Raw genomic sequence first — 24,818 nt, 5'->3', positions numbered from 1 at the left:
TCATGCCCCAGCATTGGGCCTCATACAGCTTTCTTCCTGCCACTGTTGCCAATTATAAGAGGTCTGACAGTTGGTTCCTCAAGTGCAGCCAGGAAAGAGAATTCCGAATTTAATGTTCTGATGGAAAGGTGACTTATGGAACTTTACTCTCTGACCCTCAAGACACCAGGAGTTCCTTTATCTAGGATAGTTTCATGACTTACGCAGAGATAAGGAGACAGTGATTGATTGATTGGTCCAAGCATGGAGTACAGTTACCCTTAGATGCTCTCAAGCATCCTCAAGGAGGATGATGTGGGAAATGGCCAGACTTCCCATCCCTAAGGATCCAGGATTGGCTTTTTCATTTGCCACATTGGTTTCTTTCACAGATGAACTAGGATGCAAGGTGACAGAATTCCACAAAGAGCAGGGGCTTGGATCAATAATGCATCTTTTTTTTTTTAATCCTGTGCAGATATAGTTCACAGATTTTTCTTTTGACCATTAACCAGGCCATTCCTCTGGATGGAAAGACAGAGTGGGCATTAGTAGTAGGAGAACTGTAGCTTTTGTCTGTGCACTAGGCATTTGAACCTGGTTTACGGATACTACAATCACTTTTACAGACTTACTGGTTGTTAAGGACCAGCTGAAATAAGGTCGTAGATTTGAAAGAAGTCCAATAATTAAAGAGTCAAAAGGAGAAGGAAATATTAGAGGATGGGGCAGGTAGAATCTGGATAGACCAGGAATGGAGAGGAAAAGATGCAGTTTAATCTTACACAACATGAACCTTCTTTTCCTAGTCTACAGTTGAAGATGCTGAGGTTCAGTGAGGTCATGCATGAGAAAGTCAAGAACTTAGATGTGCAGATCTAGGAAAAAAAGCCAAGTCCACCTCACTCCGCAAGTTCTTCAGGGGCTCAAAGTAAGAGCGAGGTCAGCAGCCAGATAAAATTCATCACCCTGGCCTCAGACCCACGGGTGCAAATAGCTTGCTCAGGAATAGGCAGACTTTTATATTTTTCGAGCTGCTCACTGGTTCTTAAAAGAACCTGACCTGTATAGCACAGGGAACTCTACTCAAGTTCTGTAGTAACCTATATGGGAAAAGAATCTGAAAGAGAATGTATATATATATATATATATATATATATATATATATATATATATATATATATATATAACTGATTCACTTTGCTGTACATCTGAAACTAACACAACATTGTAAGTCAACTATACTCCAATAAAATTTTTTTTTAAAAAAAGAAGAACCTGACCTAGCTGGAAGTTTACATGGGCTCCAGTAACCATGGCATGGAAGTAAGGGCCTGGTGGGGAGGGGTTGATGCCAGCCATGAAGGGGTGGATTTGTGAAGAGAGGCTGAGAAGGAAGTCTTTGTGGAGGGAGGAAAAGAGCTCAGGATTTACCACCAAGTTTCAGAGAACGTCTTAGTAAGCTGACTTTCGTGTCCCATGTAGGCTGCTAGTGCCGGAAATACTCGTGTTTTACTAAAGGTGGTTACGTTTTTCGTTATAAAAATAATACATGTTCATCACAGAAAGAAATGGGTGGGGGACATAATCTTACTTGGTAAAGCAACTGCTGTTGAAATTCGTTGTAATTCTTTCCAGTCTTTTTTCTATTCATTTCTTTCACATTATTGTGATCATGAGCTACCTGTTCCTTGCTCTTGTCACTTAGCATTGGAAAATAAGCATTTTCTATCTTATTGTCATTTAATGTGTTATAATTGTAATCGCATATTTAGGTACAATCATAATATAAATTATTGTAATTTAGAAAATTATAAACTATTCTGTTCAATGTGCCTAGCCTATGGTTGAGCTTTTAGGTTAGGAGATCCATTACAGTACACTTCAGAATGGAATTACTAGGCAGAAGAAATGGGAGTTTGGGACCCGAGATAGTTAGGGAGCCTGGATGCTCACAGGCCTCCTTCCCTAGGGGTGGCAGGATTGGCTGGGGTATGTGTCTAGTTGTGACGAAGACTTGGGTTTGAAAGTGAATACTTATTTGCAGGAGGAAAACCCTCCAGAGTTCTCTTTCCTGCTGTCACCGTGGCTGGCAGTGTTAGAGAGTGTGTCTGCTCCATCAGTCTGGCTCCCTGAGTGACTAATGAGCAGAGCCCTCTGCCGGCCCACAATGACAGTGTGAGCAAGGAAAAAACTTTGCTACCATAAGTCACTGAGATGTGGAATTGGGTGGTTACTGCAGCATACCCCAGCCCATACTGACTGGTATGGAGGGGATATTAACACTGGTATGCCTGACATATTTAACCTCTGAAATTAGAAATCAACTAAGGTGAGAAGAATGCTGTTAGGAATTCATCAGAATAAAAGAAAGTAGTTATATATTTTAGCTGTTTCACAACCCTCGATTAAGGGTACTGTAACTTTTAATCAACTCCCCCCTCCCAGAGAGTCTGAGCTGGGCAATGAAAATATTTTCCTCTCTCTCCTTTTCTACACTTATTGATAGCCAAGCCAACTTCTGATGATAACAGTCTGCCTTTAATTGTCGTCGCCTTTATTTTCAAAGCCCTACAGTATGCTATTTTAAAAATGAACAGTTTACAACAGAAGGAAAAAGATCTGCTTTCTCTCCCCACCAACCCCACCATGAGCCCACATCCTCAAGTTCAGTTTGGATTGTACCCTCCAGGCATTTTCTCTGCAACTCAAAATACAAACGGAATCCCACTCTTCACATTTTTCTACATCTTGCCTTTTTTCACTTAATTTGTCAGGTATCATTTCATGTCAGAACATATTTATTTACCTATTTCTTTTGAATGGCAGCAGAGTTCTCTGTTTCAAAAATTTGCCATCCTTCATTTAGCCGGTTTCCTGTTGGTAGGCGTATTTTAAATCTTTCCAGCCTTTTGTAATTGTTCATAATGCTCTATTGAACATCCTTATAAAAGATATGTATTTTGCACCCTTGTACAAGTTAATCCACAGGGGAAATTCCTAGAAGTAGAATTCTGGGTTGAAGGGAATTTGTAGTTTAAATGCCAAAAAATATTACCAATTCCCGTCCCAAGGGTCCAATCAATTTGCATTTCCATCAATACAGTGTGAGAGTTCTTGTCCCTTCCCACTTTCCAGAAGGCGGTGTATGATCAAACTTTTAAAAATCTCTGCCATTATAATCATGAAAAAAAAAGGTATTGCATTGTTGATTTGAAGTGCATTTCCTTAATTATAGGTGAGTTTTGCTTGTTCTTTCTTTAAGTAGGTTGATACCTTCAGTCAAGTATGGTGAGGCCTGGGTAGCATTCTTTCCCTTTAAAGTGAGTTGATTTTATTATTTGAATCTCCAAGGATAACCTTATTTTTAGGGAATTCCCTGGCAATCCAGTGGTTAGAACTCCGCACTTCCACTGCAGGGGGCACAGGTTCGATCCCTGGTCAGGGAACTAAGATCCTGCAAGCCAAGTGGCCAAAAAAAAAAAAAGAAAAGGACCTTATTTTTAAGCACTGAGAAGACATCTCATTGTGACCATTATTCATTTATTGAATAAACAGGGTTCGCAGCATTTCTAAAACCTTGAGATAGATAGATAGAGATAGGTTGAGATAGATAGATAGATAGATAGATAGATAGAGATATTGCTGCTGGGGTGTTTGACAATGACATCATTCAAAGCAGATGGACTGGGGACTGACCAGCTCTCTCACCTTGCAATTAATTGATGCCACATGTTTTTTCATTGCAGCAATTCAGCTTTGTGTCCTTGCCCACTGATGTGCTGGAAATTGAGGTGAAGGACAAGTTTGCCAAGAGCCGCCCCATCATCAAGCGCTTCTTGGGGAAGCTGTCGATGCCCGTTCAGAGACTCCTGGAAAGACATGCCATAGGGTAAACCTTGACCAAGAGCTCAGTATCACTAGGCAACAGCCAGCAGGCCAGGCCCAAGGGAGGCAACAATACAGTCTCATAGAGACTTGAACTGAAAAGGTGGTGCTGTATTTCCTTGGCTTCTCCCATTAATTATGTTGTTGAGCTACAACATTTAATTAAACAGACCCTTCTCTTTCCCCTAGTTTGCGTACCACTGGTTACTTATGCAAGCGAGTAAAAATTCCTAAGACACTATAGTGAAAGAAGCCCTTAATGCAGCATTTTTTCTGTACAGATAGAAATTAAAATTTGTTTTACTACAAAGGATAACATTTCATTCATATGCCTGTCTTGTAGGATTTAATCATTTGTGACATTTCCATAACAAGATGAAATGCTGGGTTACTAGACCAGAGTGCCTTAGAAAACACTAGTATTTATAGAAAATGCTAGATAATATGTATGAAATTTTAAAAGCGTGAATCCTTATGGTGCAACCACAATTATGTTGCTTGCATCGTTCAGTTGTATATGAGAATATGTTTCTGTGTTTTGTATCTTCTACATTCGTGTCCATTCAGTGTTCTCATTAAACTCTGACCAGATAAAATCCTTGTACATAATATGTATTTCCATAGGTAATGGCAACTATGTTTGAAAACACTAACTCTCTGATCATAGATATGCCTCAGTGCAATACTTAGAATGATATCAAAGGAATGAGGAAAATTATGCAGAATTTCCAAGGGTCTTAATTTAAAGCTCTTTGGATTTTCAGAAGGACTTTGGAATCACTCACAGTTATCATAAGGACATGTAATCAGAACCTGATAGCATGTGTGCAGCCGTGTGCACATAGACACGTGTTAATTCTCAAGCCAAAGGGAGTTGACATTTACGAAGCTACAGTCGTGTGTCAAACAAGGTGTTTGCATTTTCCACTCAAACAAACAAGCAAAAATATACCTAAAGAACATAAAGCTGTCTGTGGCACATAGAGACTAAATGATTCCAAACTGTTCATTTTTAAAATAGCAAACTGTATGCCTTTTAAAATAAAGGCAGGGCTTCCCTGGTGGCGCAGTGGTTGAGAGTCCGCCTGCCGATGCAGGGGACGTGGGTGCGTGCCCCGGTCCGGGAAGATCCCACATTCCGCGGAGTGGCTGGGCCCGCGAGCCATGGCCGCTGAGCCTGCGCGTCCGGAGCCTGTGCTCCGCAACGGGAGAGACCACAACAGTGAGAGGCCCGCGTACCGTAAAAAAATAATAATAATAATAAAATAAAATAAAATAAAGGCAGCTCATGGGACTTCCCGGGCAGTCCAGTGGTTAGGACTCCGTGCTTCCACTGTAGAGGGCGTGGGTTCCATCCCTGGTCGGGGAACTAAGACCCCCCCCATGCCATGCTGTGCGGCCAAAAAAAAAAAAAATTTTAAAATAAAGCTCAGAAATCTCCCTCAATCCCTTGGCCTGTAACATCGCAGCCCGCAGCTCTCTGCCTGGCTGTCTGCCTCCCTCAAGTCCTCTACCCATGCCTGCCTCAGCCTCTCATTGGAAATATCACCGCTGCCTTGAGCCCTTTATGTAGTGGTCCTGCCTCATGCCCCCGGCTGGATGTAAGCTATCTAAAGGCAGCGGTATGCACTACCTGCTGTGTATCACCGGAAGCACTTTTGACTTGGGAGAGGCTCAAAAAATATTTGTTGATAAAGTGAGCGGAAAGCAAAGGAAAGGAAAACGTGGAAAACAAATGCAAAGCGTGATCGATTTAATTTTTGTCTCACTGTCTGATGGTCTTTAGGCCTCCTCTGATTCCGGCGAGGTTTGGGGTTCAGGATCTCTTATGGTCCTAGTAGACCCACCTCATAATATTGACCAAGGCCCAGGTCAATATTGTAGCTCGTTCTATTTTCCCTGCATATAATGCTTTATTCAGTGGGCTTCCTAGAAACTCCAGGCATGAAACCAGGGCTTCCCAAATAGAAATACGAAGTCAGTGGATCACTGGGATATGTGTTGTTTCATAATGCTGGTGCTTTCTAGGAAGAAACATTAAAACACTACCAGCCAGTGACTTATCTTTTTATTTGAATGTCACAAATGAATAAATGGAGTGAATACAGAATTATCTAAGTAACAACTGGTTTGGGAATATGTCTTTGTTATTATTGGATAGAGTGGATTTGTTCATTTCTGAATATCCCAAGGTAATCACTCTTCCTGTTTAGGCGAAGGTAGGGGACCATGTGCTCTGCTGAAGCTGCATTGTTGATGAAACTATAATAGCAAAGTTTCAGGTTGATTTCTCCCTGGATAATTGTCTTCCTAGTAATTAAAAATTGCCTTGAGTCGGAAGAGGGAATGGTGCCAGAGTCCAGGGTGGAGTTTCAGAGTCTCTCTGTGGGACCCTGGAGTTGGTGTAATCAGAGGTCATGGGCCAGTGGACCCAGCCCACAAGTCTTGCTTTGCTCCGTTCCGCAGCAGGTCCCTTTCTGAACCGCTCCACAGGGTCCCTGGTAACCAGGACAGCATCCTTCCATAGATGTTAGATATAGATAGATAGATAGATAGATAGATAGATAGATAGATGATAGATAGATATCGCAAGACACACATCTGCTGCTGGCAGTGTCTATTATTAAGGGCATATTTGGAAAATATCACCCTGCACAGGAAAAGCAGCAAAGGATATCCATATCTTTTCTTTTTTTCTCTAGAACACAGGTTGGCAAACTTTCTATAAGGAGCCAGATAGTAAATGTTTCAGGCTGTATAAGCCATATGGTTTCTGTCCCAGATATTCAGCTCTGCCATTGTAGCATGAAGTCAGCCCAGACAAGAAGTAAACTTAATAATAAGCAAGGTTGCATTCTAATAAAACTTTTATTTATGGAAACTGAAATTTAAATTTCGTATCATTTTCACATGTCACAAAATACTACTCTTCCTTTGCTTTTTTTCCAACTATTTAAAAATGTAAAAAGCTCATGGCCTTATGGAAACAAGTGATGGGCCAGATTTGGCCCGTGGGCTGTAGTTTCCTGATCCCTGCTTAGGAGTATTCGATAAGGATTTTCTTGAAGGTTTTCATCGCTGTTGAGCAGATGTACTTTCCCATCGTTCCCTTAGGACCATCTCATAGGTACCCGAGCAGATCACCACCTCCTAATAGCAGGGCCTCCCTGGGCTGGGCTCCTTCGCCCACTGACACAGAAAGCACACTGCGTGGTCTTTAGGAGGACAGGTATTGACCAGATCTGTGACGGTGTTTGTTTCCTTCTAGGGACAGGGTGGTCAGCTACACACTTGGCCGCAGGCTTCCAACAGATCATGTGAGTGGACAGCTGCAATTCCGATTTGAGATCACTTCCTCCATCCACCCAGGTATTTTCAGCATGTACTTTCATGTGTTGTCCTAGCCGAGTGTCATAGCGTGGTTCCTTTCCCCAAAATACAATAACCATTGTTCTCTCCAGACATGTCCTAGGTTTTATGGTTCTCTATCCATCTTCTCCATGTGAGGCCTAGAAGCCAGTGATCTGTTCTGGAAGCCAGGTTGCTGTCCCCCTTTTTATGTTTTTTATTTTTATTTTTTGGCCACATCACATGGCTCGTGGGATCTTAGTTCCCCGACCAGGGATCAAACCCGGGCCCCCTGCAGTGGAAGCACAGAGTCCTAACCAGTGGACCACCAGGGAAGTCTCTGTTGTCCCCTGGATTGAGAGGCTCCTCTTCATTCGGTGATCCAAAGGTAGAGGGTTAGGCACTCGAGTGGGAATTGAAAAGAGGCCAACGTGGGTATGGAGCCATGTCTAATTTATCATTTTACTCCCAGCATCCACACAGGACTTGCTCAACAGGTATTGAATCATTACATACATGAGTGAGTGAATGAATGTGATACACGTCATAGTGTTGAACTGTGATTACCCAGTGGATTTTTACAATATCGCAGGAAAAATGGAAACTATAAGTTGGACAGAAAACTTGAGAATCATCCCATGTTCAGTTTTTCAGGCCAAAACATATCTCCAAATAAGAATGATGAGATGCCTCTTAATTCCCCTCTTGCTTTTCTCCTACAAGCCCCCTCGTAAGTGTAGATCACACTGAGAATTGTCTGGTCCTCCTGGGCCACATTTATAGGTTGCCATTAAAGCTAATATAGCTTCTGAGAATTCAGGGTCTGAAGTTTATCACTGCCCGCTCATCAGACAAAAGTTGCACTTTTCTATGCCCAATATACAAAGCAGATTGTAAGAAAACACTTGACTGTTTCGTCCTTTCAAATCCAGCATTTTCTACATTCTGAGAATAAAACTGACTCTTCCTTCAGTAAGGACAGCTTTACAGTGCACCAGAGAGATTGCTTTTCTTCGATGAGTGAATAGCACTAGGGCTTGAAATGGGAATTCCTATCTGGCAGGGATGCAATAGAGCAACTGGGGGAAGGTAGAGGTAAACCATGCTTGCTACTCCTTGAATGGGTGCTCGGTATGGAGACCTGGTTTATCTTCCACTGCAGTACCTCCATATGTTGGAAACCTTCCAGTGTGAGCCACTGAATGACTGTGGTTGCTCCCATCATTGGCCTTTCCTTCTCTCTGGTCACCTAAGAACCCCGTTCTGCCACCCTGGGGGACCCAGCCATAGTAAACACTCTGAACCAATATAATTAGTCCTGCCTGGAGCCAGCAAGGAACTATAAACCGTGCCCCCCATCTCTGAGGTCTAACATGTAGCAAACATTTATGTGCCTAGAACTGGGGTAATGCTAGGCTTTGGGCATTTTAACCAAAACATGAAGTTCCTTGAAACAGAATTCTCAAATATATCATGACTGCAAGTAGTCCTTAACATAAGGAGAACTCATTCTTGGAGTATTTTTAGCAGAGCTTTGGCCAATGGGAAGCCCTCATCAACCCCTACATCCAATATCCTTAGGCAGAAATCCCTAGGATGGCTCAGTCCCCCGGAGCAGGCTAACACTACAGTGACATTTTCTTCTTGTCTGCAGATGATGAGGAGATTTCCCTGAGTACCGAACCTGAGTCTGCAGAAATTCAGGACAGCCCCATGACTAACCTGGTGGCAAGCAGCCGTGGGGAGCCCCCTTGCACTAATGCACCAGAGCCCTCGGGGACCCCAGGGCCAGAGCAGCTGAGCCAGGGCAGCGCGGTGGGCCCTGCAGGGGACGAGAGCCTGGAGCTTGCCAATCCGGTTGAGGCCGCCGCAGGTACCACGGAGGCAGGAGATGATGGCACGGTCTGTGTGAGGCCTGAGGCGGCTGGGGAGCTTCTGGCCCCCTGGCCAGAGGACACGGAGCCCGCCCTGAGCGCGGAAGAACTGGCCGAGCGGCTGGACCTGGGCGGGGAGGCGGCCCTGCCCGGGCTGCTGGAGGACGGTCGAGCCCCGGGCAGCCCCGAGGAGCCAGTGGCCCAGGAGGCGGCGACAGAGAGCCGGGCTGGCGGGCAGGAGGAGGACAGGCTGCAGCTGCGGGCTTCGGTGAAGAGGAAAAGCAGGCCGTGCTCCCTGCCTGTGTCCGAGCTGGAGACGGTGATCGCGTCCGCCTGCGGGGAGCCCGAGACGCCTCGGACCCACTACATCCGCCTCCACACGCTGCTGCACAGCCTGCCCTCCGCGCAGGGCGGCAGCGCAGACGACGACGGCGCGGAGGAGGAGGCCACCCTCAAGGATGCCTCGGAGAAGGAGGCGCTCAGCGAGGTGGACACGGTCGCCGCCGAGCCGCCTCCCCCGGAAGAGGATGGAGAGGCCCCCGAGGGGGCCACTCCAGGCACAGCGCCCCCGGGGCACTCGGGCTTGGCCAACGGCTCTGTCCCAGGTGGCGACACGCTCCCCAGCACGGGGAGCGAGAGCGACTCCAGCCCGCGGCAGGGCGGGGACCACAGCTGCGAGGGCTGCGACGCATCCTGCTGCAGCCCCTCGTGCTACAGCACGTCGTGCTACAGCAGCTCGTGCTACAGCAGCTCCTGCTACAGCGCCTCCTGCTACAGCCCCTCCTGCTACAACGGCAGCAGGTTCGCCAGCCACACCCGCTTCTCCTCCGTGGACAGCGCCAAGATCTCCGAGAGCACCGTCTTCTCCTCCCAGGATGACGACGAGGAGGAGGAGAACAGCGCCTTCGAGTCGGTGCCCGACTCGGTGCAGAGCCCGGAGCTGGAGCCGGAGTCGGCGAAAGGCGCGGGGTGGCAAGACGAGTCGGCTGCCGCCACCGGGAGCGTGGCCAGAACCGTGGAAGGTCTGGAGTCCCCCGTGGCAGGGCCGAGCAGTCGGAGAGAAGGTTAGACCTCACACCCAATCAGAGAGAAAATAGGACCACCAGGGGGACGCAGGTCTCGCCAACATGGTTTCAAAACAAGAGGGAGAGGGTCAGTCCCAAATGAGGTTGCTGCTGCAGCTGTGCGTGCCTGTCCTGTACGTACATGTGTGCGTGTGTATACGTGTATGTCAGTATTCCAGACTGTGGGTAGCTGACACCCCGCCACTGCCCAGATACACACCAAGAATTACAGCTAGTTGGATGTGAGCGTATACTTGTATGTGTGCTTCTCGGTTTTAACTAATCACTGGTTATAGGGTACATGTTACCCTCTAGTCTTGACAACAACCAGAGCATCGAGGTTAGTATCAAATGATATAAGCAGGAAAATATCATCAACATTAGGTGGATAATGTGTCAGCATCTGCTGATCCCCAAAACTTATTGAAGATTAGCAGTAAGTTAATATAACTGGAGGAACATTGAGATTACCTGTTTTAGAGTTTAGCTAACCTGTGTGCAAATGGATACGTATAGCCTACATGTATGTGTCCTGATTTCTGTCTCCTCGATTCTGTTATTGCTGTTGGTTTTGTTTTGTGTTGTTTTGGGGGTCCGGGGGCTATTTTTTCTAATGGAAGGGAAGAATAACATGAATGTGTAAATCGCTTTGTCTCAAGTAAGATCCTAATCCAGTAGGTCCCCCCTTAATTTCAAAATGTATTCTGTGTCTTAACCAAAGACCTTCCTTCTTAGTCATGCCTGTGGAATCATATATAAATTTAATTTGCATTTCCTTATCCAGAATTGGGAACCACCTTCCAATCAAGTGACAGTGACATCAAGGGAAATCGTTTAAAAGTCACATAATAATAGGAAATAATTCAGTTGTTTTAAAAGAGAAAGATATAGATTCTGCTATTTTGCTGTTCTCATTTGTTTAAATTAGCCTCCAAACAAAATGCGTTGGTCTTGTCTCTAGACAGCTAGCTAGCTCATCAAGGGCCAGAGTTATAGCATCTTTATGTTTGAATTCTCAGCCCCTAAACAAATGCCTGGCACCTACAGATTTTTTACAGGAACTAACGCGAGCTAAAAAGAAATAATTTTAAGTACTTAACAATGCCCAATTCTACATTTTAGAGAAAGAAGGGGTGAGGGAAAGTGGCACATAGGATAAGGAGAAGCCCAAGGAAATTGGTAACAAAGAGACACAGGGAGGAAAACCATAGTGACATACAATATGGAAAGGCACCCGTGAGTGTGAGAATGGCGTGGACAATTCCTTTCTTTAACAAGGTGGTTTTGAGTCCCTTCTTCGTTCTGAGCCAGATGCTTTGTGCTGGGCACAGGAAGATGGTTCAGCAGTAGATCTGTGTGGAAGAAACTCAATAATTACAATAGAATTACAAATAAGTATATTACAAGGAGTTTGGGGGATACACCCCTACAGCGGCACAACTCGGAGCTGCCAGCGATGTTTAGACCAAAGTTCAGCAAATTTTTTCTGTAAAGGGCCAGATAGTAAAACTTTTAGGCTTTGTAGGTCAAGAGGCAAAATCAAAAAACTCTTCTCACCCAAGGGGTATTTTTAAAAACAGTTTTACCTTCAGAAGTGTAATAACCGTTCTTAGCCCAGAGCCATACAAAAACAAGGCTGGATTCGGAGTTTGTCAACCCGTTGTAGCCAATGGGTATACTTTGACCACCATGTTGGGAGACAGTCCACACATGGGTAATTGAAAATTGACTCAGTATACATTGATATAAAAGCATGTTTAACAACAACATAAAAAAGACACTGCCCACGCCTTTGAGGGCCTAACAGTCCAGGAGGGGGAAGCCATCCCCTTAACTGAAAGGACAGGAAAGTGTTTCAGGGCCATAGTGGAAGTCTGTGTTTGTAAAGAAATTTCTCGCTTCCTGAATTTTTTGCAGATTGTAAACTCGGAAAAAGTTAAGAAGCACCTACATGCTTCACTGTGGTGGTTACCAAGGGCAACATGAGGATTCCTGGGAAGGACTGTTGATCTCATGAAAGCTGTGCATACCTTGGCATGTGACATTCTCCAGCCAGTTCTTCTCTCCCTTGGTAGTGCATCCCCGCGGCTAATGGGATCGGCGTGGCAGATCCGTCCCCTACTGACCACCATGTTTCCAAGAGCACCTGCTCAAAGAAAGCACATAGGCCTGGTTATATGCATGTGTGCTCTCTTCTCCCTTAAGAGTCTCTGCTGCCCCCTCACCGTGACTTTGAAGATTGCAAATTCTTGCCCAAGGTTAGCCAAGGTAGATGTACTATATACATGCCCACGCAGACGAGTCTGTAGCAGCTTGTGGAGGATGTCTTCTTTATCTACTTTTTGCTGCTTTTCCTTCCATAAAAACCTTTTTTTTCAATCTCAACATAAAATGGTTTTTTAAAACCTGCCGATCAAATGAAAAAAGTAACGTAATATGATTATGAGCTCAGCCCTGCCATCAGGCTCCCCTGGGTTTATATTCAGTCCCCCCCACTTCCCAGCCATGACACCTTAGCCAAGTTACCTAACTGCTCCAAGCCTCACGTGTAAAATGGGCGCAAATGTAGAACGTACCCTGAGGGGTTATCGGAAAGATTCAATGAGATGATTCGTATGATGCGCCCAGCCCCTCACTGAGTGAGGGTTCCTCCAGGTAGATGAGCAGCGAGACTCCCTTTTAAATTAGAATAAGTTTCCTTCTCAGAAGGTCTAGCGGGTCTGACACTTGCTTTGTGTTTGAGGCGAAGGGGATGGTGTGGAGCTGCGGCCGCCAGCAGAACAGGATTGCTCGCTTCCTCTGTGCGCTCCATTCAGTCACATCATTGCGTTTGCTTGGGGTTCACAGGCAGGTGGGGTCAGCTCCATTAACTCCAGCAAGCAACAATATTATGTTTCCACTAGCTTGGAGGAGTAATTAACCTGATTGGTTGAATTAATTATGATGAGGTAAGTTTGTTGTGGTTGTTTTTTGTTAAGAAACTAAATTAAAAATGCAGCAGCTGGTGACATAACAACTGTACCATTGTTTTTTTAGTTTCTGACACTAAACATATATAAAGACAAACATGAGTGTGGTATCCACTAAATTCAGAGCCCAGCTTTGAAACAGGAGTCTGTTTGCAAGGAGCTATGTGCTGGCAGGAAGGGCACCTTCCTTGACTGCCCTTAGTCTCCAGGGACCCCAAGAATTTCAGTCACACACCAGAGTTTGCACAAGAAATAATGTTACATATTTAACATTTAAAAGGACCCTTTGTTCCGGAATACATCCCTGTTTTTGTTTTCCAGTTAGCTCTAGGAATTAAATGGCTAAATTAAATCCACCTAACTTCCTTCCTAGCTAATTTCTTTATGTTTTAAATCCGTTCTGTGGATCTAGAGTGAGAAGAAATAAACATCCTTTCCATGTGTGGACATTCTGGGGAGTATTTTTGAAATTTGAGATCCCACGAAGATCTTAACCACTGTTTTTCACAGTTTCTCTCTTTTTGGCCCAAGGAATAATGGAACACTTGGTATTTGCATGAGCCGTGGAGGGCAGAGGAAGGAAAAGGCCTGACCTTTGTCCTCTGGCCAACAGGGGCTACTGTGAGAAATCCAAGGCGGTGTTAGTGGGGGGTTACCAGTCCGAGAGCTGTCTCGTGGCCTGGGCCCTTCTAGCTCCCCAGAGATCAAGAGCAATTGCCTCTGATTATGTGACCCAAACAGCTGGTGCTGTAGGCCTTCCATGCACATGGCCAGAGGACATCATGAAATAGGAGCTGCATTGTACAACATCGTTCAGTTCATCATAAGGCTGCCTGAGAGTACTATTAGCTGTGTCTGTTATAACTGAGGGTGCGCATTCTGTGAATATGTTTATTTCTAAGATTTCTCCATGTCTGTCTTTCTTCTTCCGTCTATCCCACTTCTGTGTTTCAAGTTTTCCTGTCTCGGTCTTCCCACCTCTTATCTACTTCCTTCGTCTCTTGTCTTCTTCCAGAACACCCTGGCTTATCAGATTCTTCCTCAGAATAATCTGGACCAATCACAAGATGCCATAGCTCCTGGGCTCTGTACCCCAGCCCCTAGCTTCCATACTACACGAGTTCCTTAACCCCATCTCAGAAAGGCACCAGCTAAGAGTTTCATTCCAAACACAAAATCTCTGAAAGATGGCCTCTGGGTAGCCCTCCGATGAAACCTATCCAAACAAGGAGCTGTCATTTGGCACAGACCCCTTGAACTTTTATGAGACCTTATAAATGCTGCCCTTCCCTCCAAAAGGCCTGTTTCTTTTCCTGGGCTAAACTCAGGCTCTGCTCATTTTCTTTTGTGTCCCTTTCTGATGCCACCTTCCCCTCAAGAAAATCCGGGTGGTTACAGCATCAGACCCCAATCCTACCTATTGGTCTGTTGCGGTACAGATCACAGCCATGGAGTGTTTGGCTGGCTTTTTTCGAGTTTCTTAAAAGATATAGTTCCCTCTATTCACTGGCTCATGAATGACTCTGTATGTAGCAAACTGACACAGAAAAAAATCAATTGCCTACTCTTTTTTTTTTTGAATTTTATTTTTTTTTATACAGCAGGTTCTCATTAGTTATCCATTTTATACATATTAGCGTATATATGTCAATCCCAATCTCCCCAGTTGCCCGCTCTTTGGGGTTTTTTCTTGCAGTAGTTTGTTTTACAGTCGTGCTTTTTTGCTGACGTTGCCATGGCAATGAATGAATCTGAATGTCTCGACTATCTTGTCCGTAGGTGAATGTCCTATACTCCATAATTCCCAGCCAGTAAGCCAGCTTCCTTCCTTGAGGCCTGAACATCATCACTACCCAACAATCGATGAGCCTCTTCCACCAAGTAAGCTTTAGTTTTGAAAATCTATGTTCATAACTTCCCATCAAGTGTAAGCAGGTCGGTATGAACTTTGTATATAAACATCCAAACTCTTCCTCCACTCCATACCTCACACTGTGATCAAAAACCAATATGGCTCCTACCATAGAAATTGCTTGGTTGGTTGTTTTTTTCTCGTATGGTTTCAGGATGTGATCTTAATGAGAAAACCCAGTATTTTCAGCACCCTTCAACTTCTGAAATGGAGAGCATTTCTTGACAAGACTTGACTAGGCCTTGCAAACTGTTCATGACCCTTAATTCGCAAATTTTACTGTATTATATTTAAAAGTTTGCAGCTCGAGATGGAATAATCCTATTGTTCTCCATGGGACCTTTTATGGTTCAAGCATCTCCACGTAATAAAACATTTCAACCCATCAGGACCCATGAACTTGCATTTTCCTTACTCTAATTTGCACCAGTAGGTGACAGCCTCAAATTTTTTCTGTAGTTCTTAGAGGTTTCCAGGCAAAATATCATCTTTAGGGATAGAATTCAATAGCACATTCTCCTGGTAACTGTAATGTGTAATTGATAATTATCTAACTGGTCATTTGACCTTGGGAAAATGAATCTCAGTGACTCAGTTTTCTTAGTTGTAAAGTAAAGCTTTAATTTTGTCATCTGCTAAATGCTAGATTTGGACTAGATAGTCTCTAGATATCATTCCAGTATAATTTACCCTTATAACATTCCCTTATATGTAACATTTGTAAGAAGGAAGTGACACCCCAGACATTAAATATTCACTTAGCATCAGATATGTTCGTGAATTCTAGAACATCCCTGTTTTGGCTTGGGCTCATTTTTCAAGCAAAGATAACCTTTAAAATTTGATAAATTTTACAACTGCAAGATCTTTCCAGGATGCAAAGAATCAGTGTTTCTTTCCATTCTTTTGCCTGTGCTTACATTAAGCCGTTACAGTTTTGAAAGAAGAAAGGTTTATTCCTTAATTCATCTATTCTTGGCAATGTGATATATTTTACATTTACGCCATTCTTCTTTTCAATTGTAATTTATCAGTGATAAACAGTGTCTTTAATATGTAGAATAACTTAAAGGAATACCGCATTTGTTTGGAGAGACCAAGACAAACATTATGTTCTTTAACTTTTGATCCCTGATTTCTTTCTTTATACATTGATTTATGGATAATCCATAAATGAATAGTAAAATTTCAGTGTCACTGAAGGTACTTCCTACTTAGAAAAATACCTATAGCATGTTCTCTCCAAGAAGGGAACATTTTCCCCACAACAGAAAAACCTATCAGTGGGTGTGTACATGAATTGACCCTCAATCCATGCAAGAGTAATAACTAGTTATTCATACAGATATTATAGATAATTGAATATAATATATTCTGTTTTAAAGAATTGCTTTATATAAGCTGCTTTTGATAATGAAACAAATTTCTTCCAGATAGGTTTCAATTTTCTGTCCATGTGACACTGAAAAATATTAGAAAAGTTGGTAGTGAAGCTAACAACTGAATTTTCTTAATCTCACATAGTACATGGATGACTTCATCAGATAGTTATTCATTGAATAAGTATTTATTGAATGCTTACTCTATGCAAGCAAAAAAGGCAAAGATCCCTGCCCTCAAGGAGCTTACAGTCTAGGCTGGTAGAGACAGATAATAAACAGTAAAAAGAATAAATGAAGAAATAGTGCAGCACATTAGATGGTCTTAAGTGCTGTGGGAAAACAAAAGCAGAGCAGGGTAAGGGGAATCTGGAGCATGTGGTGGTGGCTGGTTTGCCATTTTAAATAGGGTGGTCGGGTACACTTCGCTGACAAGGCAACATTTGAAGCTAGACTTAGAAGTGTTAAGAAGGTTATCCACCCAAGTATTGGGGAAGAAGAGCTTTCTGAGCAAACAGAGAGGCCTGCCTGGTGGGTTTGAGAAACAGCAAGAAGGTTAGTGTGTCTGGATGGAGTAGATTTGGGAGCGAGGAAGCAGCAGGAAGAGGTCCGTCTATTGGGGGCCCAGATCCCCTAGAGCCTCGTAGACCACTTAAGGGTTTTGGCTTTTACTGTGGCTGAAAGGGGGACGTTGTAGGTTTTTGAGCAGAGACGTGACATTGCCTAACTTAGGACTTAAAAGGTTTTCTGTGTTGGCATCAAATCGTGAGGAGGAAAAATAGAAGCCCGAGACCCAACATAAGGTTCTTGCAGGTGAGAAAGAGTGGTGGCTTGAGCTGGCGGGGAGCAGAGGACGGGGTGAGAAGTGGTCAGATCCTGGCCAGATATTTTGTGGGTAGATTTGCTGAAAGACTGGATGTGGTGTGTGAGATACAGAGAAGGGTCAAGAATGACCTCAAGAGTTTTACCTGGAAGAATGGAGCTTCCTTTAACTGAGAAAGGAAGAGAAGGCTGCAGATAGAGCAGGTTTGGGTGGGAATGAGCTGAAGCTTGGTTTTGATCGTGTTATATTTGAGATGTCATCCAGGTATCAGTGTTGAGAAGACAGTGAGGTGCAACTGAAGTTCAAGATAAAGGTCTAAACTACAAACATGGTATTGCACTTGTTAATGTAAAAGTACAAATTTACAGGCTTTTCTTGGTATAGTAATTAAAATAGGATTCATTATTAGGCTCTACATTGTTCTTAGACTTCATGGAAAATATATAGTTTAATATCTGACAAGGCTCCCCAACCACAGACGAATGGACACACATGAATGACTCTAACTGTCCCAAGGTCATCCGCAAAGGTATCATTTTCAGGAGTCTGTTTTGGCATCACAGGGCCAAGTGCATCGGACATGCTGAGGACTGAAGTTCCATTCGGAACATGTTTTCTTTATGCGATACTGTTTATACAGTATGTGAAAGCAAATTCTTTACAAAGCAACCCAGAAAACACACTTATAATCTCTAATTGCGCTTAGCGATTATTTTCTGATTATTTATAAGAGTTTAATTAGCACTCTGCCTTCCAGGTCGTTAATGTATTGACAAGAGGGCCTAACTGTCTGGCTTGCCATTCTTTTCCGTGAGTGGCTTGGAAATGTTGAAACTCATAGAAATTATTATTCTCGCTGCACCATACTTGAGTTATTTTCCTTGGAGAATCTGTGAGACCGGAGGCTTGTCTTTGAAGGAATCCTTCCTTTACTGTGGGCACCTGGAGGGCAGGGATGTGTGTTAGTCAGCAATGTGTCCTCAGGACCTGGCATGGTCTCTAGTTCATAGTACAAGGAGGAGTTTGTTCAACTGAATTGAGTAACACGATACTCTTCGAAGATTAACGCTCATTCTTTGTTGGATGACAGTCATGTTGGGTTCAAGAAAAAAAAAATACCCAGTTGCTGCTAGTTTGGAAATCACTGAAATTTTTTAATGTTTGGCTCGAGATTAATTACCTAGTAGTTACACAAATATACAATTTCATCAATGAGCTAATTAACATTTACAACAAACAGTTGACAACTGGATCATCTAGTAGTCAATTTTAATCACAACCTTCTAGAATATATTTCTACAATCTGACCACATTTTTTTTTCTTCAATTTGTCTTACAAGTTGAATTTGGTGTTTTCTGGTAGTTTTAGTTTTCCTTGGGCATTATTTGGCAATCCCTCAGGTAAATGTCAGACATAAGCCATCATGTTCTCTAACAGCTTGAACCACACACATATCAAACCATAACTATACCAAATATATTGAGGTTTTCATTTTAAAAACAATTGGGAGTTGCTATGTCATTACCTGAATGATACTTTTTCAATAGAATTGGTAAACATCTGACCTACTCCCAAAAGCTATGGCTTTTCTCACTTAAAAGCCTGAATGGTTTTCCTCATTTGCAGTCATTTTTGCTTCTTCTTCTTTAGTCTAACGTAGTTTTCAGCATAACTTTATCATGAAGCTGTTATTTCCACCACAGTTTTACACGTGGAACCTAAAAGCTTTGCGCATCTCTGTACAGCAGACATTGCTCATCTTTTTTTAGCTCAGGTGTGTACGTATGACTTCCAGCTCTCTCAGTTTTGAGCACTTTTTCATCCTATCACCCCAGCCCAGCTCCTACATTTATCATGGACTGTATCATCTATGCTTCCACCTTTTAGTTTGTTGCTGTGCTTAAATTTGAGAAGGAAAGGAATTTAGCTTTATCTTGGGCTCCCTCTACTGTTTGGGATAGTTATTTATCAACAAGGAGATACTCCAAAGCTAGTTAATAGTCGTGATTGGCTTTGTTTTGGTCGAGAGATATTTGGCAGCCACAGGTGGGTTGAACGTACACTGTGAATTCACAACTCTAAGGATTGAATGTGTCCATTCTTTCTCTCAAGAGGAATGGCGATCAATTAAGGCTGCTAAGTATTAGATAGAGGTTATATGAAGCTGCACGTACATACAGTGCATTTGAGAACTGTAGTCCAACCTGGTTTTAATATGAGGGCCATTATTCCCTTCTGAGCAGCCATCCTCCATCAGATTTAGCAAAGAAAGGATTCTTCCAGCATTAGAGTGTCAGCTGTCACCGGAGGACATTTCCAGTCTTCCAGCTGTCATTTGAGTAGCCAAGAAAATTGACAAGATGGAATTTTTTAAAGAAGGAAATAAACATTCCATTTTCTCTTTAGAAATTGTTAGAATTTTAACACAGGTCATACTTGAGTATCCCCAGTTACTGTTTAAAATGGCCCAGCAGAGCATCTGAGTCCCATGGGCTCTTTCCTGGAATGCCAACTCCATGCCAATGCCTCAGAGGTCACCCAGGTGCTCTGGGCAGTGCTTGGTCTTCAGCAAGTCACCCGTGGTGAGTTCTAACTGCAAAAGACCTGGAAGTGGTATCTGTTTCACATGGATCCGTAGTTTGTCCTTGATTTTTCTTTTTGCCTTTTCGTCATGCGCTAGACTGGGAAGCTCGCATTGACAGCCACGGGCGGGTCTTTTATGTGGACCACGTGAACCGCACGACCACCTGGCAGCGTCCCACATCAGCAGCCACCCCCGACGGGATGCGGAGATCCGGGTCCATCCAGCAGATGGAGCAACTCAACAGGCGGTGGGTGATCAGTGTGCGGTGAGCCCCTGTAAAGCAGTGAAAGGAGAAGGGCAGCTAAAGAAACCCCCTTTTATACTTTCCTGCTCAGATTGTATGAGGAAACTGCAAAGTAATTAACCCATTCATAGTTAGTACCTGGAAAGCTAGATTTAACATTTGGTGAGGAGACAAGCTAAGCCTAAGTGTCATTTAAAGACGGGGAATCCTCTTGATGGCCCAGGCTCGAACACAGGTGTTCTTGGCCAAGGGCCCATGGACCACCCCCCCACCCAGGTATTCACTGAGGGTGTCAGTGTTCCAGGAACCGTCCAGAAACTATATGCAAAATTATACACGGATGCACATTTATCTACCAGACTCATACATATCTGTCATAAGATTCTCAAACAGGTCCAGAACCCAAACAGTTTGAAAACATTCCAAGGATAGGGTCAACAGAATACTAAAAGCTGCCTGGAGAAAAAGCTGCCTCATAAGTCTCTATATTCATGCCTACCCTGGTCCCAGAATTGCTATATACTCAGAAATATACATTTTTAAAAAGCTTTCATCATAGAAAGAGAAACCTTTAAAGATACTTTTTGAGAATTGTTTTGTCTAAAAACTAGACCCCTTACTAGTTTTTAGTAAGTATGTAAAGATGTCATTTTGTTTTCAACATGCAAATGAAACCCTAAACAGCACCTCTCCCATGCCATAAGCTAGTATGAGCATCATACCCAATATCTTGCTTCTTTAAGACCAGGGCAGTGGCTTTTGGATACTTTTAGTAGCCAGGAATGCAGACTGCAGGCCCAACTTCGTTTGTATCCACATGACGTCTTGCTAGTGTAAAATAAAGGAAAAAGGTGGAGAGGGACTAAAAAGAATAACTAACTGGGTTTGGGGGACACAGCTATTGATAACAAATATCTTTTGAAAGTTAACTGTAGCCTCCAGAAAAAAAAAAAAAAGTAGACAATTCAGTCCTATTAAAATTGCACAGAAACAAAACATTGAACTTCTGCTTACTGTTGTTGTAGAGAGAGAAGGATGCTTTAGGTGAAAATCACCAGGGGTTCTTCTATTGCTTGAGCATTTGGAAGACATTTGCTTTCCATTTCTCCCCATCAGTACCTGAGTGTTTCGGTCATTAATAAGAACCATAACGGGTTTTTATTGGCAGTGTACTTCTCTAGTCATTCCCACAGAAAGAAAGCATATTACAAGGAAGAACATATTAAATATAAATGCACCAAAATCCTTGGGAGTGTCCTTTCATGGTGATTGCAACAAGACTCCTACAACTAAAAATGCAAAGGACGCAGCAAGCTCATTTTACATAGAGACTGTGTTCAGATGCCATAGGCAGAAATAGCCTCAGGGTCTGTCTTGCCAGACAGATAAGCTGAAATAATTTACCAGACTAAGAAACACGGAGAGCAGCATCAGTCTATATCTGCAAGAGGTGTAGTTTGAACACTAAAACAAAACAGTAAACCAGAAGCAGAAGTAAACACCTTGACCTGTGACATAAAAATCCTTGGAAGTTCGTTCACGATGTTCAGGTTGTATAATATAAAAATGAGGCCAGGGCTTCCCTGGTGGCGCAGTGGTTGAGAGTCCGCCTGCCGACGCAGGGGACACGGGTTCGTGCCCTGGTCTGGGAAGATCCCACATGCCGCGGAGCGGCTGGGCCCGTGAGCCATGGCCGCTGAGCCTGCGCGTCCGGAGCCTGTGCTCCGCAACAGGAGAGGCCACAGCAGTGAGAGGCCCGCATACCGCAAAAAAAAAAAAAAAAAGAAGCCAAATCTATCCTGAACCAGGCCTCTAGCGAAGTGTACAGGCTTTGATGTGTAAACCCCTGTGCCCTCCAGTGGAGCTGAACATGCTGAGAGAGACCAGACTTTGCTGAATAGCAAGTTGTATTTGCTGCATCCATGTGGACAGATAAAAAGAAAAGGAACTGAGTAATTTGAGAAAGTGCTTATTTCTTGTGAAAAATCCTACCTAGGGAAGGTCAGATAACCTTCAGATAAGTATTCAGGCTCTTCAATGCTTATTTTAACCTATTGCTTTCAAGCATTTAAAGTTTTCCAGTGATTTGGCCTGATAATGGCAGCCACAGAAGGTATACTGTCAGTCCTTTATCCATCGCAGATGTGATCACACACAGGGGGGCATGTGTTTGCTTAGCAGGAGAAATTTACACTCATCACCTTCTCACAGCAAGATGGAAATATTTCTCAGTGTTGCAAGAAGGAGTTTCTCTTGACTCCTGACAGGGTGATCGTGAAAGACAAATGTGTTTGTGCAAGGAGATGCACACTGCAAAATGCGGAGTGGACAACGTAGTGTGCGGTGACCACACTCCCTCGGCCACCCCTTAAGTGGCCTTTGTGGCTTTGCCACACGCTTCCACTGCAGGAAAGTCCCTCATTGCGTGCCTTCCACCTGGCACTCATCTCCATCCTGCAAAAGCCTACCCCGAATGTCACATGGTCCCTGGAACCTCCCCAGAGCTCTCTGCACAGAGCCAGTGGCCACCTCCTCTGCAGCCCCATGACTGATGGCTCATCATGCCTGCCACTGGTAACTGTCCTTCCCTTCTTTCTCATTCTTCTGTGTCCCTCGTCCCGGTGCCTGGATGGGGCCAGAGTTTACCAGGACTCAGTACAAGACCATTTCCCGAGTTCATTCCTACACGTTCAAAATATCCTGAACGAACTAACTCTACCTTCTTCGCAAATATTTATTGAGGAAACCGAAAATATAAATACATAATCTCATTTTAAATCATCAACTCAAGTTTGATGTTTTACTTATTTGGATAAAATTATTATACTATTGAGAAATGCAAGTTTTAAATAAGCAAAAAAAAAAAGACTTATAATCCTACTGCCCGAAGGATTAGCTTTTTTAAAAAAATTAACTGTCTTCAAATTTCATATGCACAGTCCTTATACAGCTCTAATGATAATATGGCTTTATATTCATTTTTCACTTCCTACATTATAAGCATTTTCATATTGCTACATAGTCTTAAGATGATCACTTAAACGATGGTATTCCAATGAACAGATGTAATTTAGTTAATCTGACATATTGTTGGATGTTTCACTTATTGCTTTTAATCACTATTTTGGATAAGGCCCAAGTGTATGTAAAATATTAAGATTGTCTTAGAGTGTTTCTTTAGGGTTATATTCCCAAAAGAGCAGGCCAAGAGAGATCTGCGTGGTTTTGGTATTTGATATCAATGCTTAAAGGTTTTCTAAAGTGTGTTTCTACGGGTTTACTTTGCTAGCTGCAATACCTTGCCTTCCATCTCATCTTTTGGTGGGTTTTTGCTGACTTAAGTGATTCTCCTCGTGTTTTCTGGTGCTTCTTACATTTCACTTCTTGGAGGGAAGGTCAACTTCTGTTTCCATGAGCTTTTCTTTTCCCAATTTTAGCTCCTCCCGTGAGAATCGTCTGCTCCTATGGGCTTTGTTCGTTTGGTTTCGGTTTGGTTTGGTTCAGTTCGGTTTGGTTTTGGAAGGTTTCTTTATTCCCGGTTCGGTTTTGTGTGTGTTCCTCTGTGTGTCCCTTTGCAAATTAGACATTCCAGCTGCCTTCCTTACCAATTTCCATAAACCCTATATAATATAAATATTTAACCTTTTTCTGCAAAAAAATAAAGTGTGAGGGGGGACATTGAAGGATATATATATATTTTTTTAATTTTATTTATTTATTTATTTATGGCTGTGTTGGGTCTTCGTTTCTGTGTGAGGGCTTTCTCCAGTTGCGGCGAGCGGGGGCCGCTCTTCATCGCGGTGCGCGGGCCTCTCACTGTCGCGGCCTCTCTTGTTGCAGAGCACAGGCTCCAGACGCACAGGCTCAGTAGTTGTGGCTCACGGGCCTAGTTGCTCTGCGGCATGTGGGATCTTCCCGGACCAGGGTTCGAACCCATGTCCCCTGCATTGGCAGGCGGATTCTCAACCACTGCGCCACCAGGGAAGCCCCTGAAGGATACTTTTTGATGAAATAGAAGAGAACCAACTCTCTGACCCCCTCTCTCATCTTTAGAACAAAGAGAGCCTCTGAGGCTGCAGCCCTGCCCTTGCTGGGTGATCCTCCACCAACTGCTGTGTGTCCTGCTTCCCCAAGACTGTCCTGACTTCAGCAAAGGCCAGGGGTTGGGTCTGGCACCTGGGATTTGAGGCTGTTGACTTAGTAAGGCATGAGATAAACCAGGTGCAACTGAGGACATGTGAAGCAGTTTGTGAAATTGCTGACATTTCCATCGAATAAAATTATAATAAAAATAAAATATTTCCTCGTTAAAATCCTCTTCAGTGATCACTGCAATTTGGGAAGTAAAAGAGAGGCTACAATGTGAGGTTTGTCTAAGCCCTTTCCAGGCATCTGTTGCTGAGTAACAAAGCACCCCAGACGGGGTGACTTAAAGCAACAATAACTGACTATTATCACCATTATCCTCATGAGTATCATCCTCTCTCATGGTTCTCATGGTTGACTGGGTTCAGTGAGGCCCTCCTCTGGGTACCTCATGGTTGCAGTCAGAGGGTGGCTGGGCTGGAGGCTCGCGTATCTGGAGGCTGATGCCAGCTGTCGGCTGGGATCTCAGCTGTGATTGTCAACCAGAGCACTTCCACGTGGACTTTCCACGTCGCCTGGGCTTCCTCACAGCATGGCCTCTGTGTTCCATCACAAGCTGTCGCTTTCATTATTGTCTGTTAGTCCAGGTAGCCACAGGACCTTCCCA

General features: G+C 43.5%; 1 protein-coding gene across 1 annotated transcript in view; it reads left to right on the top strand.

Annotated features, from left to right (window-relative positions):
- HECW1 (HECT, C2 and WW domain containing E3 ubiquitin protein ligase 1) overlaps window positions 1-24,818 on the top strand; it is a 447,453-nt gene that overhangs the window by 321,643 nt on the left and 100,992 nt on the right. Inside the window, exons 7-11 of the mRNA XM_079931428.1 lie at window positions 3,729-3,871; window positions 7,136-7,236; window positions 8,870-10,153; window positions 14,902-15,003; window positions 19,918-20,068. Of these exons, the coding sequence (XP_079787554.1) occupies window positions 3,729-3,871; window positions 7,136-7,236; window positions 8,870-10,153; window positions 14,902-15,003; window positions 19,918-20,068 (1,781 nt within the window). The remainder of the gene's footprint in view (window positions 1-3,728; window positions 3,872-7,135; window positions 7,237-8,869; window positions 10,154-14,901; window positions 15,004-19,917; window positions 20,069-24,818) is intronic.

This window comes from Stenella coeruleoalba (genome assembly GCF_951394435.1).
Source record: "Stenella coeruleoalba genome assembly, chromosome: 9".
Taxonomy (NCBI): domain Eukaryota; kingdom Metazoa; phylum Chordata; class Mammalia; order Artiodactyla; family Delphinidae; genus Stenella; species Stenella coeruleoalba.
Note: the sequence above shows the minus strand (reverse complement) of the source record. Positions and strands in the feature narration are given on the sequence as shown.